At 37.6% G+C, this 20,555-nt stretch overlaps 1 protein-coding gene across 1 annotated transcript in view; it reads left to right on the forward strand.

The window, feature by feature from the left end:
* The window catches only part of XPR1 (xenotropic and polytropic retrovirus receptor 1), a 208,956-nt gene that overhangs the window by 150,192 nt on the left and 38,209 nt on the right, over positions 1–20,555 (forward strand). Inside the window, exons 10-11 of the mRNA XM_004424971.2 lie at positions 1,629–1,800; positions 2,954–3,148. Coding sequence (XP_004425028.2) covers positions 1,629–1,800; positions 2,954–3,148 — 367 coding nt within the window. The remainder of the gene's footprint in view (positions 1–1,628; positions 1,801–2,953; positions 3,149–20,555) is intronic.

Below are 20,555 nucleotides of genomic sequence, written 5' to 3' on the forward strand. Positions count from 1 at the left end.
CATCAGTTAGAAAGAAGAAATTTGCCGTAGACTACCAGTTTCACAAAAGTCCAGGACCAGAGATTGAGTTAGACTTCTGATCCTTTGGTGTTTTAGCCTCAGTTATCCTCTTGTTCCTATCTATTTGAATCCTTTAAGTCTATTCTGCACCTTAGAGTTTCTTAAAGTGCTGTATAAACTGGCACCAAAACCTCTTTGTACATAGATGGCTAACATCTCAACCTCTTACCCCTTCCCCTGCAAAGCTGCATCTGGAGCTTATGGTTGCAAACGGTATAGCTTGTGTCTCTGGCTTATTGCACAACTTACTGAAAGAGTAAGAGTGATCAAGAGACCAAGCCATGGACTCAAAATATGTTGGCTGCAGAAAATAATGTCTCAAGGCCTCTATTGTGTCCAATAGACCACTGGTCTGACTTCCAAAGCTCCAAGGCAATATCTGTCATAGATAGTTGACACCCAGGATTGATTTGTAATATAACTGTTTAGCTCCCGAAATAATAAAAGGGAATATTTAGAGAAAGAATAGAAAGAATGAGCCAAGCCTGAGGGGATAGAGCCATAGACTCCCAGGCTGAATATGTCTACTAAATGAATATAGCTAGATGGCAGGAGAGCTACACACTTACACTCATTTTCTCAAAACTGCTGCTTAGTCAGAATTCTTTGTTTTAGGAGTCCATTTTTGCCTGTGTAAGATAGAAAGGGTCCGACAGGAAGAGGGTTAAAGCTGCCTTCATCCCATCTTTACTTCACTTAAGGCCTCTCGAGGCATTCTGTGCAATTTGAGTCTATTTCTGGTGATTTGCATTAGTATCTAATCCTTCCTCTCTCTGCAATGCCAGGATTTCCCTTTGTAGTGGTGAACAGGCTTCCACAGATAGGTCAGAATGAGTTTGTTGTAGGTCTTCTGTGAAATGGGGATGTGAATAGTATCCAGCTCATAGAATTGTAGTTAATGGATTATGAGAAATGTGTTATGAGAAAAATACACAACATGGATTAGTGCTCAGTACATTTAGCCTGAATTCATTTATCATTGTTTTCATAACAGCGGGATGTGGGCTGATTTTTGTGGCATAATTTCAAGAAAAATACAATCATCACATTAGTGAAATGAAAATGACTTTGGTTAGAGAATAAGGCATGCCTCAAACGATGTACCATCCTTCCCTTCCTACCCATTGTAGGCAAGAAGAGCTTTGAATTCAATTAGCTAAGCTATTATCCCAGCTAAGGTGAGAGAATGTTTCGGAAATTATCACGGCACGTGGGTCTCTAGCAAAATTTACGGTAGAGCCTAATGCTAGACGTCCTGTCAGTGCTTCTGCCACTCTCTCTGCTTTTTGACTGCAACTCTTCCCACCGCTCTGCTTTCTGTTTTCTAACTGTAGCTATTCCTGCCCTTTTCCTCCCTTTATTTTCTTTCTTAGTTATCCATTCAGCTCATTCCCTTCACTTCTAATTCTCAACCTAGCCCCTGTTGCCAGGTTCCTCTGTTTGTGAGTGGTTCACTGATTTTCATTTTATCAGCTAAAGTAATCATGCTGCATGGTCAGACATGAATTAGAGAAATTTAATATGAATTTTCTTGTTTCTATGTTTTCTGGTTTTTTTCTTTCTCCCAGTTTCGAGTATTTACAGCCCCCTTCCATAAGGTAGGCTTTGCTGATTTCTGGCTGGCCGATCAGCTGAACAGCCTGTCAGTGATACTGATGGACCTGGAATATATGATCTGCTTCTACAGTTTTGAGCTCAAATGGGATGAAAGTGGGGGCCTGTTGCCAAATGATCCAAAAGGTAGGGTATGAATGTGCATCCATGCTACTAAACTGCCAATGTAAACCAAGAAATATTGGGAATGATAACTGAGAAATTTAAGATCATGGTGAAAACTCATCCAATAATAATATAAAATTAATTAAATGTACTTGGCACTTATTTAGCAATCTCTTTATCTGATATAATTTGGCTCTTAAATTGTGTGTTATGATTTTAGCCATCCATTTGCCAAGAGATTTACAACTTATACTTAAAGAATTCTAAAACTAAAAAAATGTTCTAGTACATTGGTAGTTGTACCACACATGCTTTGGTGCCAACAATTGCCATCACAGTACTGCTTTATGGTGATCAAAAACACTGATTATTTAGAGTTAGATCAAGTGCTTTGAGAAAATCATTATAGATTGTTTTTTAATTCTTATTGGGGACCTTATTTTTCCTCTGACGGTTTTTCCCACTCTTAGTTTATGCCAGGAGTTCAAGTTATTAAGGAATTATGCCTTAATGACAAAGACCAAATTTAGACAAATTATGTGACATCTGACTAACAAAAGTTAATGAAGGCAGTGGCAACACATTTTCATTGATTGCCAGCAGATCACAACTCTATTGTAGGTTGATCCGACTATAATACATTCCCAGAATTTGCAGAAAAATTGATTTACCAACTCCATTCTCCCATCTAAAAATAAAAACTGCACTCTTAAAAAACAAAAAAAAGGAGCACAAGAACATGAACAACCTATAGTGGGTATGTTATGGTGGTTTGGAGTTCATCAAATTGGCTGGAGTCACTGGTGGTATTTGTAGGTTTTCCAGATGTTTCAAGTTACAGAGCTAACCAGTTTTTTTTCCCCTTTGATTAGTTTACTCATCTTCTAGTTTTCTTATAGTTTTACCACTCTTCAAAGAAAGTGATTCTAGGACAGAGGCAGAAATCTGAGAGGGTGAATTTTCCCACTGGATCCCCCCTCTATATTTTACCTTCTCTCCTTGGCTTATCTACCACTAAAAAGTTTGAGAATATAATAGTTGCAAAGAAGAAAGTGATTCTGAAACCCAGGCTCCTTGCTTTTGTGGACTTGCTAGTGGTTGCCATATATGACTAAATGATGTGAACAAGTTATTTTTTTAAATTGTAATTTTTTCTTCTTTGAAATATTCACAGAACCAGAAATTTGCCACAAATATTCATATGGTGTGCGGGCCATTATTCAGTGCATTCCTGCTTGGCTTCGCTTCATCCAGTGCCTGCGCCGATACCGAGACACAAAAAGGGCCTTTCCTCATTTAGTTAATGCTGGCAAATACTCCACAACTTTCTTCACGGTGACGTTTGCAGCCCTTTACAGCACTCATAAAGGTATTCTGTGATTGACTGTGAAGAGACTTTTCAAAACCCAGATTTTCACTACTTGAATCTGTTTCTTATTCTGGTTACTTTTCCATTTGTCCTGCTCATTTTTTCCACTGAAGTTCTAGCCCGTCAGTTATACTGATTTGTTCTGGAACACAATTTTCATCTCATTCCAATATTTACTAACAAGTACCATTAAAAAGAATCAAGAATAGGAAGGATTTGTAATAATGTTTGAAATCCTGACTTATATTTAATGGGCTCGATCTGTGGACACCTTGGGTTTTCATTTGTTTTTTTTAGACTTCTTGTTCACTAATGAGGTTGGGAAATGCTAGGTGAAAAAAATTCCCTCTGGCAATCATGTATATTTTTAATCGCTTTCCTTCACCAAGTAGTGAGGATTGTTTCCAACCCATTTAACTGCAAATTGAGTTCTCTGATCTCTCTCTAGTTTCTTATCTCCATGGCAACCAGTTATTACTTGAGACTGCTCTTCTGTTGGGAGGAGAAAAAAGCTTTTAGGTGCTGAGCCACACGCAGTCACTCCTTTTGAATTTTTAACCTTTTTCCAAGAACTGTCAATCAAGGATCTCGCTTCCTTTTACTGAAATGCGTTCCTTCTTTGTCTGTTTAAATCAATATCAGCCCACATCTTAGAGACTGAACTCTCTCATCTGTGCTGGTAAAGAAATGTTACTAATTGAAATTATTACAATTATTTTTAAATACCTCGGTAAATTTTTTTTCAGTGATTTTTTTTTTTTTTAATTGAGATGCTGTATTTTAGGAGCCGTAGCTAATGTTCTAGAACTACTACTTGTCTAAAGTGTGTCTGAAGGTCTTGAAAGATTAGGGCAGTGTTTTTTTTTTGTAAGTCTTGCATTTGGTTCAGCAGAACACTTTATAACATACTTCCACTTTTTGCAGTAGATTCTGAGATTGCAGTAATATTAATAATGCAGCCAATAATTTTACCGCTGTGTAGGCACTCTTGTTACATAATATAATTTAACTAAGTACCGCAGTGAAGGAAACAGATCCTCAAAGTTCCCATAATTTTAACTCTTGCTGAGGAATGCGGTTATTCAATCCTGGCATGCATCGTGATTCAGAAGGTTGTTACTAGAGAATTTATAAATTGGGCAACTGATTTCATACGTGGTACCCTATGGCTCAAGAACCCTTTGCTTTTCCTCATCCTGTGTAAAAATGAGTACTGTTTTTTGGTTCAATATTTTAGAACATAACATGTCTTTAACTGTACTGATAGCATTCAGTAAGAAGCTGAAAATCTGAATTCATCCAATCTGCAAACACTCCAATTCTAGAAACCTAAAGCTAGAAGCAGTGGTTTGGATAGTCATCAGAGGTTTTTTTTTGCTCATGTACCTCTTCAAAAAATTTTTTTAGCTATATTATTTTATCATATGATTTTTTATTATATAAAAAATAATTATTTTGTCATTTTTATTTTACTATTTTAAACTATTATTTAAACTATATTACTTCTCAGACATTTATAAGTTTACATCTGAAATTTTTCATCTTAAATTCAAATAATTACAAATAATGTAGTTTCCTGTGTATTTTTTTTATTCCGCCCCCAAAGCCCCAGTAGATAGTTGTACATCATAGTTTCACATCCTTGTAGTTGCTGTACGTGGGACTTGGCCCCAGCATGGCCGGAGAAGCAGTGTGTCGGTGCGCGCCCGGGATCCGAACCCGGGCCGCCAGCAGCGGAGCGCGAGCACTTAACCGCTAAGCCACGGGGCCGGCCCGTCCTGTGTATTTTAAACGTTCACTTTTTAAAATAAAACTGCTGAATGTTTCTACTAAATGTATCCAGGTAATCTAAATATAAAAGCATGATACTCACCATGATTTATTTTTTTAAAATGAAGCAGTTCTACAATAGTCAGAAATTTTACATCTCTTTCTCATTGAACTTTATTTTAATGTTATGTATTTTTATGTTTTAATAACTTGTCTGATACCCATATATGTAAATTGAAATTAAATTATTAATTTTCTGCTACTAGAAGGTGCTAAGAGATTAATTTTTCACGTTCTGTGTTGTAATTATCATTACCCTGATTATCATCTATAGTTGATCAAAATAACATTACAAAAGTATTACAGATTTTAATAATTATTACACATAAACAATTCTTAATGAGATCAATTTATATATATATTTTTTATTGCGGTAACATTGGTTTATAACATTATATAAATTTCAGGTATATATCATTATACTTCTATTTCTGCATAGATTATGTCATGTTCACCACCCAAAGACGAATTACACTTTATCACCACACACATATGCCTAATCATCCCTTTCACCCTCCTGCCACCCCCTTTCCCCTCTGGTAACCACCAATCCAATCTCTGTCTCTATGTGTTTGTTATTGTTTTTATCATCTACTTATGAGTGAGATCATACCATATGTGACCTCCCTCTGACTTATTTCGCTTAGCATAATACCCTCAATGTTCATCTGTGTTGTCACAAATGGCTGGATTTCATCATTTCTTATGGCTGAGTAGTATTCCATTGTGTATATATACCACATCTTCTTTATCCATTCCTCCCTTGATGGGCACTTAGGTTGCTTCCAAGTCTTGGCTGTTGTGAATAATGCTGCAATGAACACAAAGGTGCGTGTATCTTTACACATGCATGTTTTCATGTTCTTTGGATAAACACCCAGCAGTGGAATAGCTGGATCGTATGGTAGTTCTAGTCTTAATTTTTTGAGGAATCTCCATACTGTTTTCCATAGTGGCTGCACTGGTTAGCACTCCCACCAGAATTGTATGAGAGTTCCTTCTCTCTACATTCTCTCCAGCAATTGTTTTTTCCTGTCTTGTTAATTATAGCCATTCTGACGGGCATGAGGTGATATGTCATTGTAGTTTTGATTTGCATTTCCCTGATAGTTAATGATTTTGAATATCTTTTCATGTGTCTGTTGGCCATCTGTATATCTTCTTTGGAGAAATGTCTGTTCAGGTCTTTTGCCCGTTTTTTAATTGGGTTGTTAGTTTTTTTTTTGTTGAGATGTATGAGTTCTTTATATATTTTGGAGATTAACCCCTTATCAGATATATGGTTTGCAAATATCTTCTCCCAATTGTTAAGTTGTCTTTCCGTTTTGTTGATGGTTTCCTTTGCTGTGCAGAAGCTTTTTGGTTTGATGTAGTCTCATTGGTTTATTTTTTCTGTTGTTTCCCTTGCCGAGTCAGACACGGTGCTTGAAAATATGTTAGTAAGACTGATATTGAAGAGCGTGCTGCCTATGTTTTCCTCTAGAAGTTTCATGGTTTCAGGTCTTACATTCAAGTCTTTAATCCATTTTGAGTTAATTTTTGTGTATGGTGTAAGATAATGGTCTACTTCCATTTTTTTGCATGTGGCTGTCTGGTTTTCCCAGCACCATTTATTGAAGAGACCTTCCTTTCTCCGTTGTATGTCGAAAATTAGCTGTCTATGGATGTGTGGGTTTATTTCTGGGTTCTCAATTCTGTTCCATTGATCTGTGTGTGTGTTTTTGTGCCAGTACCATGCTGTTTTGGTTGCTATAGCTTTGTAGTGTATTTTGAAATCAGGGAGTGTGATACCTCCAGCTTTGTTCTTTCTTCTCAGGATTCCTTTGGCTATTCGGGGTCTTTTGTTGTTCCATATAAATTTTAGGATTCTTTGTTCTATTTCTGTGAAAAATATTATTGGAACTTTGATAGGGATTGCATTGAATCTGTAGATTACTTTAGGAAGTATGGACATTTTAACTATGTTAATTCTTCCAATCCAAGAGCATGAAATGTCTTTCCATTTCTTTGTGTCTTCTTCAATTTCTTTCAACAGTGGTTTATAGTTTTCACTGTGCAGGTCTTTCACCTCTTTGGTTAAGTTTATTCCTGGGTATTTTATTCTTTTTATTGCAATTGCATATTACATACACAGTATGATTTTGTATGTTGATTTTGTATCCTGAAACTTTACTGAATTGATTTATTATTTCTAAAAGTTTTTTGGTGGATTCTTTAGGGTTTTGTATATATAAAATCATGTCATCTGCAAGTACTGACAGTTTCACTTCTTCCTTTCCAATTTGGATCCCTTTTATTTCTTTTTCTTGCCTGATTGCTCTGGCTAGGACTTCCAATACTGTGTTAAATAGGAATGGTGAAAGTGGGTATCCTTGTCTGGTTGCTGTTCTTAGAGGGATAGCTTTCAATTTTTCACCATTGAGAATATTAGCTGTGGGTTTGTCATATATGGCATTTATTATGTTGAAGTACTTTCCTTCTATACCCATTTTATTCAGAGTTTTTATCATATATGGCTGTTGTATCTTGTCAAATGCTTTCTCTGTATCTATTGAGATGATCATGTGATTTTTATTCTTCATTTTGTTAATGTGGTGTATCACATTGATTGATTTGTGGATGTTGAACCAGCCCTCTGTCCCTGGAATAAATCCCACTTGATCGTGGTGTATGATCTTTTTTTTTTTTTTTTGTGAGGAAATCAGCCGTGAGCTAACATCCATGCCAATCCTCCTCTTTTTGCTGAGGAAGACTGGCCCTGAGCTAACATCCGGCCGATCTTCCTCCACTTTATGTGGGACGCCACCACAGCATGGCCTGACAAGTGGTCCACTGTTTGCACGCCCGGGATCCAAACCCGGGCCACCAGCAGCGGAGCATGTGTACTTAACCACTACGCCACGAGGCTGACCCCTGTTGTATGATCTTTTTAATGTATTTTTGTATTCGATTTGCTGGTATTTTGTTGAGGATTTTTGCATTGATGTTCATCAGTGATATTGACCTGTAATTTTCTTTTTTTTGTTGTCCTTGTCTGGTTTCAGTATCAGGGTAATGTTGGTTTTGTAGAATGAGTTAGGAAGCTTCCCTTCCTCTCCAATTTTTTGTAAGAGTTTTAGAAGGATAAGTATTAAGTCTTCTTTGAATGTTTGGTAGAATTCACCAGGGAAGCCATCTGGTCCTGGACTTTTATTTTTTGGGAGATTTTTGATTACTGTTTCAATCTCCTTACTGGTGATTGGTCTGTTCAAATTCTCTATTTCTTCTTGATTCAGTTTTGGAAGGTTGTATGATTCTAAGAATTTATCCATTTCTTCTATATTATCCAATTTGTTGGCATATAGCTTTTTGTAGTATTTTCTTATAACTTTTCTATTTCTGAAGTGTCCGTTGTAATTTCTCCTCTTTCATTTCTGACTTTATTTGAGCCTTCTCTCCTTTTTTCTTGGTGAGTCTAGCTAAAGGTTTGTCAATTTGGTCTATCTTTTCAAAGAACTACCTCTTGGTTTCGTTGATTTTTTTCTGTTGTTTTTTTTAGTCTCTATTTCATTTATTTCTGCTCTGATTTTTATTATTTCCCTCCTTCTGCTGATTTTGGGCTTTGTTCTTCTTTTTCCAGTTACTTTAAGTTCACTGTTAGATTGTCTGAGATTTTTCTTGTTTGTTAAGGTAAGCATGTATTGCTGTAAACTTCCCTCTTAGAAGCACTTTTGCTGTATCCCATAAATTCTGGCATTTTGTGTTTTCATTTTCATTTGTCTCCAGGTATTTTTCGATTTCTCCTTTGGTTTCTTCATTGACCCAGTCGTTGTTCAGTAGCATTTTGTCTAATCGCCGCATATTTATGGCTTTTCTGATTTTCTTCCTATAATTGATTTCTAGTTTCATACTGTTGTGGTCAGAAAGAATGCTTGGTGTTATTTCAGTCTTCTTAAATTTATGGAGACTTGTTTTGTGGCCTAATATGTGATCAATCCTGGAGGGTGTTCCATGTGCATTTGAAGAGAATGTGTATTCTTTGGTTTTTGGATGCAATGTTCTATTTGTATCTACTAAGTCCATCTGTTCTAGTGTCTCATTTAAGGCCAATGTTTTCTTTTCTTCCCCCCTCCGCCAAAGCCCCAGTAGATAGTTGTATGTCATAGCTGCACATCCTTCTAGTTGCTGTATGTGGGACACGGCCTCAGCATGGCCGGAGAAGCGCTGTGTCGGTGCGCGCCTGGGATCCGAACCAGGGCCACCAGCAGCGGAGCAGGCGCACTTAACCGCTAAGCCATGGGGCCGGCCCAAGGCCAATGTTTTCTTATTGATCTTCTGTTTGGATGATCTATCCATTGGTATAAGTGGAGTGTTCAAGTCCCCTGCTATTATTGTGTTACTGTTTCTCCTTTTATGTCTGTTAATAATTGCTTTATATATTTAGGTGCTTCTATGTTGGGTGCATAGATATTTACAAGTGTTATATCCTCTTGTTGGATTGTTCCCTTGATCATTATCTAGTGCCCTTCTTTGTCTCTTGTTAACAGTTTTTGTTTTAAAGTCTATTTTGTCTGATATAAGTATTGCTACCCCAGCTTTCTTTTCATTGCCATTTGCATGGAGTATCTTTTTCCATCCCTTCACTTTTAGTTTGTGAGTATCTTTGGGTCTGTAGTGTGTCTCCTGTATGCAGCATATATATGGGTCTTGTTTTTTTTTTTTGTGAGGAGATCAGCTCTGTGCTAACATCTGCCAATCCTCCTCTTTTTGCTGAGGAAGACTGGCCCTGGGCTAACATCCATGCCCATCTTCCTTCACTTTATATGGGACGCCCCCACAGCATGGCTTGCCAAGCAGTGCATTGGTGCACGCCCAGGATCCGAACCGGCGAACCCCGGGCCACCGCAGCAGAGCGCACTCACCCAGCCATTTGCAGCACCGGGCCGGCCCCAGGGTCTTGTTTTTTTATCCAGTCAGCCACCCTATGCCTTTTGATTGGAGCGTTTAGTCCATTGACATTTAAAGTAGCTATTGATAAGTGTGTACTTACTGCCATTTTTTTACTTTTTTTCTGGGTGTTTTAGTAGTTCTTCTCTGTTCCTTTCTTCTTCTCTTGCTCTCTTCCCTTGTGGTTTGATGGCTTTCTTTGGTATTATGTTTGGGTTCCTTTCGCTCAGTTTTTTGTGTATTTATTATAGGTTTTTGGTTTGTGATTACCATGAGTTTCATATATAATAACCTATATATGTAGCAATCTATATTAAGTTGATGGTCTCTTTAGTTTGACCTTTTTCTAAAAGCTCTACTCTTTTACTCCCCTCCTCCTGCATTTTATGTTTTTGATATGATATCGAACCTCTTTTTTGTGCATTTGTATCCATTACCATCTTATCATGGAAATAGATAATTTTTTCCTATTTGTAGTCTTCTCTTTCGCCCTTAAATAAGTCCCTGTAGCCTTTCTTGTAGGAATGGTTTCTTGATGATAGACAATGTCTAGGAAACTCTTTATCTCTCCTTCCATTCTGAATGATAACTTTGCCGGGTAGAGTATTCATGGCTGGAGGTTTTTTCCTTTTAGCACTTTAAATGTATTGTGTCACTCTCTTCTAGCCTGTAAGGTTTCTGCTGAGAAGTCAGCTGATAGCCTTATGGGATTTCCTTTACATGTAACTTGTTGCCTTTCTCTTGTTGCTTTTAGGATTCTCTCTCTGTCTTTAATTCTGGACATTTTAAGTATGATGTGTCTTGGTGTGGGCCTCTTTGGGTTTATAACTTTTGGTACTCTCTCTGCTTCCTGTACCTGGGTGTCTGTTTCGTTCCTTAGGCTAGGGAAGTTTTCAGTTATTATTTCTTCAAATAGATTCTCTGTCCCTTTGTCTCTCTCTTCTCCTTCTGGGACACCTATAACATGGATGTTAGTGTGCTTGATGTTGTCCCAGAGGTCCCTTAGACTGTCCTCACTCTTTTTAATTCTTTTTTCTTTTATCTGTTCAGTTTAGGTGATTTCCTCTAGTCTTTGATCCAGCTTGCTGATCCATTCTTCTGTATCCTCTACTCTGCTTTTCAGTCCCTCTAGTGAATTTTTCATTTCCAGTATTGTATTCTTCATTTCTGATTGGTTCTTTTTTATATCTTCCTTTTCTTTGTTGATGTTCTCACTGAGTTCATCCATGCTTCTCCCAAGATCACTGAGCATACATATGACTCTTTGTCAGGTAGATTGCTCATTCCTGTTTCATTTAGTTCTTTTTCTGGGGTTTTGTCCTGTTCCCTTATTTGGAACCTATTCCTTTGCCTCCTCATTTTACCTCTTTCTCTTTGCTTGTATCTATGTATTAGGTAAGTCAGCTGTGTCTCCTGATCTTGGAGAGGTGACCTTATGTAAATGATGCCTTCTGAGGTCCAGCAGTGTGCTTCCCTCTCATTACCAGTTCCAGATGTTCCAGGAGTGACCCCTGTGTGGGCTACATGTGTCCGTCTGTTGTGGCAGGGTTGCTCTTGCAGTTCGTGCCTAGGGAGGCTGAGCTGTCCCCCTGGCCGGCTGGTTGTAATGCTCAGGTGCGTGTGGTTGTTGTGAACCCTTCAGTCTCTTTGTTGGGTGCAGAGAGCCCCAGCACAGTTGGCTGCAAGGTTTAATAGCACATTACTGTTGCATTTTTTCTGTTAAGTGCGTAGGCTCCCTGTGTGGCTGGTGGTTAGGATCAGGGGATTACAGTTGCTATAGGCCTCTGCCTGTAAGGCTCTTGTCAGCTCTCTGAGGATTGCAGCTGAGTGGGGCTGGCCCCCAGCATGGGAGCTGCCAATTGTTTCAGGCTTTGGAAGGTGGGGCCGATCCTCTATGTAGCTGTTTGAGAAGCACAAATCTGCTGCAGCTGACAAGCCCCAGCACTCACAGGGCCACACACACCGTCAGCACAGTCCTGCCCCGTGCACGTGGCCCGACCCCCTGAAGCAGACCCACTTGCCCCACAGCAGAGGGCCCCCACACTCCACCAATGCCCCACACGTTCCACCTGCTCCTTGTGCACTCCCTGCCCCATGGAGGTGGACCCACTCGCCAGGCTGCAGAGAATCCAGGTGCCTAGCCTATGCAGACCCACAAGATGCCTGAGCGCTTATTGGGTGGGGCCAGTCCCTAGGGTGGGCTGCTTGCCTTGGCTGAGCTGGATTAAATCGTTGCTCTAATGGGTGGGGCAGACCCTGGGCGAGCAGGCCAGGGGGAGAACTCCAATGGCGTATGCCAGCGTCTATGTCAGCATGCCCGCACCAGGTCACAACAATGGCCGCCGCCAATGTCTCAGTCCTTGGAGAGGTCTCACCTCTCGCCGAGATGCACCCAGAGCCTGCCAAGTGAGTCTCTTTTCACCAAAGGGCTGTGCACCTTTCTTTCTGCTGATTTTAGGTTGCTTTCCGAAACTGGTAAATTTGTGTGTGGGCCCTTTAAGAACCAGCTTTAATTTCCTTTTGTCCCAGCTTTTCTGGGGGCATTCCCCATTGTTGTTAGTAGCCAGCAAAGCCAGATATGACACTCATCTCTGTTGTGCTGGGTCCAAAAAATTCTTATAGCGGCAGCACTCCCTAGCTCAGGTCCCCATTCCTCCAGGCAGCGTACCTTTGGATTGCTCCCGGACGGCCGTGAAGTGCTGCACCTTGTGAGGGTGGCATTTTCTCTCTCCAGAAGCGAATTTCTGCCTCTTTCCACCTCAGTCAAGAGTGTCGTTTGTTGCAGGGATTCCTCATCTGCTTTTTGGTTCTCTCTGGGGGGTAATTGTTCCAAGAGTAGTTGTAAGTCTGCTGTGTCCGTTGGAGGAGGTGAGTTCAGAGCCCGCCTATGGCGCCATCTTGACTCCTCTCTCGAGATCAATTTACATTACTTATTACTAATAAGTTAGCAGCATAGCTAAATACATGAGAATGAAAGTTTTGTTGTTGCAATGTCAATCAATTTTTTGGACAAATTCTGAGTTTATATGCCCAAAAAATTGCATAGTAGTCTGTCATCAATAATTATTTTTAGTGATTTATCAAGTTTTCTTTGTTGAAAGCAGAGTCAACAATAAACTGAATAAAGAAAAGAACTGAACATAAACTAAATGAAAAAGGATTTGTTAACTAGAAACTAGAGTCATTCACTTTCTCTGTTTCTGGACAGTCTACCTAAAAGCTCGAGTAGGACCAATTATATGATACTAAATTTTAGAGGCTGCTTGTTTAGCCCAACATACTCAAGAAACGATTAGAAAAATAAAAATATTGTTGATTTAAATAAGCATCTGCCAGTGCAGTATTTTTTGATGACATGCTTTTATCTTGAAGTATATTTTTTAAAATATCTTGAAATTGCAGATTACACTCATCCAATTTATAGAGAATATTTGCCACATACCCTACCCTAATTGGAAAGCTAGTTAGCCAAAACAGAAAAATATTGGCTGAAATTAATATATTTATATATTTATATATACCCCTGTGTAAATACTTCACTTCTTAGTCCTAATTCTGAGTTAGATGAGTAGGTGAGTACATAGACAGACAGAGCAAGCATGTGTTCGGTAAGTATTATTGAGAATATTCTGTGTATCAGGCTGTACTAGATACTAAAAATAGAGCAACAAACAAAACAGAATTCTTGCCCTGAAGAATTTATAATCTGGTAGAGGAAATAGACAAGTAAAAAGGTATTAGTTGCTTATACAACAATGTGAATATACTTAAAACTTCCGAACCAAACACTTGGAAATGGTTAAGATGGTAAATTTTATGTTATGTATTTTTTACTACAATTTAAAAAAAGACATTAAAATAGAGGGTAAAGAGATAAGCAGGGTACCGGAACAGCCTACACCACAAGTCCCTAATCCAGCCTCTAGACCTCAGGATGGGAAGTGTAGAGAAGACTTCCCAGAGGTGATATTTAGGCTATATCCTATTGTCTGTATTAAGTTATGGAGGATTCCAGTTATCCCATTATGTGTTTTGCCCAAGGCCATGTAATTTGTGAGTGTTGGGAGGGTTACTCTTTCTCAATTCTGTTCATCTTCAGCCTAGGGCTTTTCTCCCCGCCCAGACAAAACCACACCTTGAACGGGGAGATGATAGTATCTATTCTGTTTACTTCACAGATTTGTTGTAAGGATTAAATAAGGTAGTGCATGTGAAATCGCCTTATAAACACTAACTTGCTACACAAATGGAATTTATCATTAAATGAAAGATAGTTCTCTTTGCTGTCTAGAGCTGGTATATGTGTGTCTTCCTTTATGGGAAAGTCTTTTTAAGAGAAACTCTTATAATTACCTTGGGTGGTGGGTTGTATGGGGCAAGTATCAATTAGGGATGTGTTTGGCTTTTTGTTCAAGTAACACAGCTGTTTACTCACTGAACTCACTGAACTTTGCCCACAGTCAAATTTTTATAAAAACAAGCATTTTTTAGAGGGACAGTTGATTATATATCTTAATCATATCCCTGAAGTTAAAAAAAATACTTTTTGTAGTTGCTACATATTAAATATTTATATCACTAGAATTTTTTACCAGAAAGCCTAAAACAGAGGGAAAAAATTGGAAAGAAAACTCAGAGGAGTCTGACAGAAAATTGGACATTGAATGATGATGAAAAGTAGAATTTGATTTCTGTTGTTTTCTTGGGCAATATCTAAGAGAAAACTCAGAAAACATAGACTTTAGCAATAATCATTGAGCCAAAAGAATAGATTCTATGTGGTTAATAGAGTAGATCTTTTTCTATTGAATGTTTATATGCTATTATAAAGGATAAATTTTATGAGGGGGGAAAGCATAGAACATAGTGAGGTAGCCTTGTTCAAACTCAAGAGATCTGAGTCTTTTCAGAGAAATAGCCTACAAGAGTTACCACAGTAACAGCATTATTGGGGGCATTTTCCAGATTGTTCCAAAGGTTATGTCTTATGTTATGCTGCATGATTTGTAAAAATGGAGAGGTGCACGAGTTAATACTGTACCTAGAATCATTTTTTAAAGGCGAGGGAGGTGGTTTAGGCAACTCATTTTAGGGAGACTAAGTACAATAATGTTGCAGCCAGCCCTCACTTGTAGTAAGAAACACATTTTAAACATTTCAGTGTATTTTATTTTCCATCGTTGATTTTAGAAACAAAGGAATTTTGCTAGCAGCCAATCTCTGTATTTTAAGAATTCACATTTCATTACAAGGCTAAATTTGAAGCCAACTCCTACAAGTTTTTTGTTGGAATTGGCACTGGAGGAGACAGAAAGGTATTTTAAATGGTTTTTGTGTGTCCTTGAGGTTTCTTGGCTTTGGCACGGAAAAGTCTGTGGGAGGTGCAATAATAGAAAAAGCCATTGTGTTGTTATTTCTAACCCGTTGATGGCGAGAGAGCACTTCCTTAGATTTTCTGTTCTTCATTTACAGTTTCTAACATTCTAAAATATTAATAAATTCTTATGGAGTTAGCTCTTTGCTATTCTCTGAATATATAGAAGAAAAAGACTGCTTTTAAAAATACTTCATATTTTACTTTAGACATTTTTGTTAGCATTTGCCAACAAGCATTTGCTACTAGACTTTTAAAAATACTTGGAAAAAAAGAGATATTCTCTACTCACTTAAAAGCTGAGTTCATTTATGTTTATTTGCTTGGTTGTTTTCCAGTGCCCAGATCCCTTCTTATTTAACATTCTCTAAGGGGCGCTGTGCCCCCTAATGAGGATTCCTCAGCAGTAGTTCAGTGCCTTCAGTGCTTAAATAGTCATTTCATTGTTTTGAGTGAGCACACATAGTCCTGAAGTGCTTTCTCTCTGGGGTATGGCCAGTTTGTTACCCTGTTTCTACCCTGAAGAACAGGCTCCTATGCCAGAATTTCCAAATTTTAGGCTTGTTATACTATAATAGAAATGCTTAGTTGTTTTTTTTTTTTAGTTTCCTAGGGAAATTTTTGTTCCATTAACTTTTTTTTTTTTTGACATACACACGATTTTTTAAAACAACTCATTTGGATAAATGCTTTCATTTATGGCTTGCTATTGAAAGTAGTTCAAATCTTTAACCCTTTTGAAATTTGATATATTCTGCTTTAATTTCTATAGCCTAACTAATAATGCAGACAAGAAATAGATTATTTTAGAACTCATCATTTATCAATATTGGCTTAAATCCTGTTGATGCTATAGAATCAAATGTCTAAGATATTGTTTGCTTCTAATTATTAACTTGACTTTAACAAATATTTTCTGAGCAGCTTTTATGTACTTGGCATTGTGCTAATTTTAAATGGTTTTATAAATATTACGCTAATAGTCCCATTTATATTTCACCTTAAATTGCTTTAAAAATATTAATTATAGCTTTGAATAAGTTAACTCTCCTTTGTATCTTCTTTGTTGCATTAAAAAAAGAAAGCTTTACAAGATAAGCCATATGCTCATACCCTGATAACATTTTTGTTGTCTTTTCTCTAGTCACCTTTGTTTTCTTAATTGCTCTTATAACTGATATGGTTTATTAGCATTTCTATATAAATTGTGTTGCTTTTGAAACACTCATGCACAAAAATTTAAAGTTTAAAAATAGTCTGTACTTTTTTATTGCTTAGAAGTTGGGAGAGGATCTGTGATGTTTGAAAGAAAAAGTTGAAAATTATTTATGAATTCAACTTATGGAACAATTTGTCTAATTGGAAAGGAATTTAGGGCTGGCCCCGTGGCTTAGCAGTTAAGTGCACGTGCTCCGCTGCTGGTGGCCTGGGTTCGGATCCTGGGCACGCACTGATGCACCGCTTCTCTGGCCATGCTGAGGCCGTGTCCCACATACAGCAACTAGAAGGATGTGCAGCTATGACATACAACTATCTACTGGGGCCTTGGGGGTAAAAATAAATAAATAAAAATTATAAAAAAAAAAAAGGAAAGGAATTTAAAGACAATTGCTTGAAAATAGAATTTTTAATTTCATTTTAATTTATTATTTTATATTATATATAATTTTATGTGAGAATACTACTGGTGAAAAGTATAAAGTCAAGGAGAGTTATTGTGTCTAGGTATTTTCAGCAAAAAGAAAAGAGAAAAGATGAGCAGCCTTGAGTTCCAGCTAGGTCTATCTGTGTTACTTTAGGAAACATAAGTATCAGGTAACTTTTTGATCTCTGCCCTTCAGAGTTTTATAGGATAACACAAGAAGTCTACTGATCCAGCTATTGCTACGTAACAAACCGCTCCTAAAACTCAGTAGCTTGAAACAGCAGTAATTTATTCTCGCTTGTGTATCTATGGGTCAGCTGGGAATTGGTGGAACTAGGCTGGGCTCAGCTGTATAGCACTGCTTCAGGCTGCTGTTCCCTCTGGGCTTTTGGCTCTTCCTTGTAGGTTGGGTTTGGGTCTGTTACATGTGTGTTCATTCTGGGGCCCCAGCTGAAGAGGCAGCAATTACCCAAGGAAAATTCTTCACATGGTACAATTCTGCGAATTGTTTCGCAGAAACAATTCCTGTTGCACAAACACATTTTAAGTCTCTGCTTGCTTCATATCTGCTAACTTCCCACTGGCTGAAGCAAGTCAGATGACCAGGCCCAAAGGAAATCTACCCATCTTGAAGCCAAACAAAATCATTAAACCCAACATCAATGGGGTAAGAATCATGGAAGAAGGGTTGAGGGGAAGGGAGTGAATATTTTTGAACTGTAATCTAATCTACTGCGATAGATAATGCAATAGAGTTCCATAGAATTCTATAGAACTTCTATTCTTTTAATAATATATATATTTCTTAAATAATATGTAATTCTTTTAATAGAATAGTTCTAAGCTTCCCCCCTCATAAAATTTATCCTTTATAATAGCATATAAACATTCAATAGAAAATATATAATCTAAATAAATGAATTTTATTCATCTAAATAAATGAATTTAGAAAATTTCTTTCTTTTTTTTTTTGTGTGTGTGAAGAATAGCAGCCCTGAGCTAACCTCCATGCCAATCTTCCTCTTTTTGCTGAGGAAGGCTACCCTGAGCTAACATCCGTGCCAATCTTCCTCCACTTTATGTCGGACGCCGCCATAGCATGGCCTGACAAGTGGTGCGTCGGTGCGCACCTGAGATCTGAACCCCGGCTGCCCGCAGCAGAGCGCGCGCACTTAACCGCTATGCCACTGGGCCGGCCCCGTCATTTTCTAAAGTAGAATCAATTTTAACTGATTTTCTTTAATTGTAAAAGGATATAAGCAGATAATTTTTCAGAATAAATAAACATGGCTAATAAACATGATAAACATGAAAAATGTTATCCTTCACTAATAGCAAAAGAAATGCCAATTAAAATAATATTTAATAAAAGATGATGATGCTCATTGCTGGCAAGGATGTGGAGAGATGAGCACTCATTCTGATGATAGAGTATAAATTGGTAAGCAATTTGGTAATTCTGTCAAGAGTCTTAAAATCATTCATACCTTTTGACCTAATAACTCCCTTTCCGTAACTTTTCCCTAAGGAAGCAATTAGAGAAGTGAGTAAAAATGAATGTGTTTTCACAGCATTATATAATAAAAAACTGAAATAATCTAATAAATGTCCAGCAATAGAATAATTATAGTGACTGATACATGAAATATTATACAGTGGCTTATCAAAAGTAATGCAAAGCTCCTATAAATAGTAGTAGATAAACAATCATGATATTATTAATAGCTAATGTTTATTGACTACTTTTCTGGGCCAAACACTATTTTAAGCATTTAACATGTATTAACTCAGTTAATCCTCACAGCACCTCGAGGTGTTAGAATCAGAGCTGGACAATAGTTAAAGTGGCAAAAGCAAATTTTATTCAGGAAATATTGCAGTAGGGGAAAAGAGATCTCAGTATAAAACTGGGCTCAGTTCTGAATACAGAATGGACAAGAGGGGATTTATAGTTAAGGAGCAGGGTGAGGGTCAGTGTATAAAAAAATTACTAAAAAGAGACATCAGTGGTAAGGGAGGTTTCTGGCTAAACCAGCTTGACAGGATTCTTGCTGGAGGCAGACCAGGATGATGAGATACCAAAGGTGGAGGATGAGGAACTTGATGAGATATAGAGAGTGGTCAGATACCAAGGGTTGGGGGTTCTCTCTAAACTGACTTAGCAAGATTCTTGCTATAACTGAGTGATGCAGGCTTGACAAGGACAGACGCCAAGGTTGAGGTCTAGAGGGCTTAAAGGAGCCTGACTAGGCTCAAGGAGAGAGTCTCTGTCAGAGGTAAGCACTTGATTGTCATTTTACGGGTGAGGAAATTGAAAACAGAGAGGTTAAGTTACTTGCCAAAGTCATAACAGCTATGAAGAGGAAGAAGCTAGAAATAGAGACCATGTAGCTCCAAAATCAAGTAGCAAATAGGTGACAAAGCTGGAATTCACCCCCAGGTCTTGTGATTATTTTTACTCTACCATGCTGCCTTCTAAGTTTATGGAATGCTTTGATTTGAGCTCATCCCGAAGGTAAAATGTTAAACTCATGGTAAACAAAGAGAGAAAGATCAGATAGGGCAGCATGCTATCCGTACAAGTGCCAAATAAATTTATGTTTGAGAAAGCAGAAAGGTACTTTGCGGGAGAATAATTCAAACTGTACTTGTAAGGGGATAGGCCCGCTGTCTGATTCTTTGGTCCTTATGGCTACATTCGTGAAAACCAAAGACGTTGCCAGGAACTGACTATTTCACGTTAACAGTCACACACTTTTTTAGTAGGAACAATGTAGAGTGAGCCCAAATGTGTAAATAATTTCTCTCTGCCAGAATATTGAAAGTCATTCTTGAATTAGAGGGAAACAAAAACTAGCATATTAGTGTTTCAAGTGATGGGAGAATGGTTTGACATGATTAATTTGCTTAGAATTGTATTCTTTTTTAGGGTCTTAAAATTCTCTTCTCAAGAAATACCAGAGATAATTAGGTATTTGTTAAACTGGCTGACTATTTTCTTAATATATTTTGTTAATAAACAAGGAATGTTGCCAGCGTGCTTCTCAGAATGTAATGAACAAAATATGAGAAGAAAATCCACTGAGCAAGCTAATACTTAGTTTCGTTGGTACTTTGAATGAGGTATAAGACATTGTTTTCCTGGAAATTATTAGAGTAAAGAAATTTTCCTATATTGAAAGCAGTATTTTCTTCACATATTAAAAAAAATAAGTGCTGCTGCTTAATAGAAGGGAAAGTAAAGTATCTCCCTACTGTTTAAATATCACATTGATGTGTTGCACTTCTTTGTTTTCTTTCATGTGGGATTCTCAGGGCTCTCTGTAAATACTTTTTAGTGCTTCTAAATAATACCCTAGAGCATATTTCTTTTAAAGGCAGGATTGTACTGCTTGCAACTATTTTATCCTTACCAGGAAGTTTTCTCAAAGTAAATGAACATCTACCAAAGTGGAATATTGAAGCCTACACAACATTTTATTTATTTATTTTATTTTTTTAGATCACTTTCACATATAGTAATAATTACATGTACACAGTTCTTCTTTTATGAGTCAACAGTAATTCAAACAGAAAACAGCAAGGTTAATAAAGTGCCCTGTTTGACGTAATTAGTCCTGTATATATAGTTT

Source organism: Ceratotherium simum, chromosome 2 (genome assembly GCF_057802395.1).
Source record: "Ceratotherium simum simum isolate JZ-2026a chromosome 2, ASM5780239v1, whole genome shotgun sequence".
Classification (NCBI taxonomy): domain Eukaryota; kingdom Metazoa; phylum Chordata; class Mammalia; order Perissodactyla; family Rhinocerotidae; genus Ceratotherium; species Ceratotherium simum.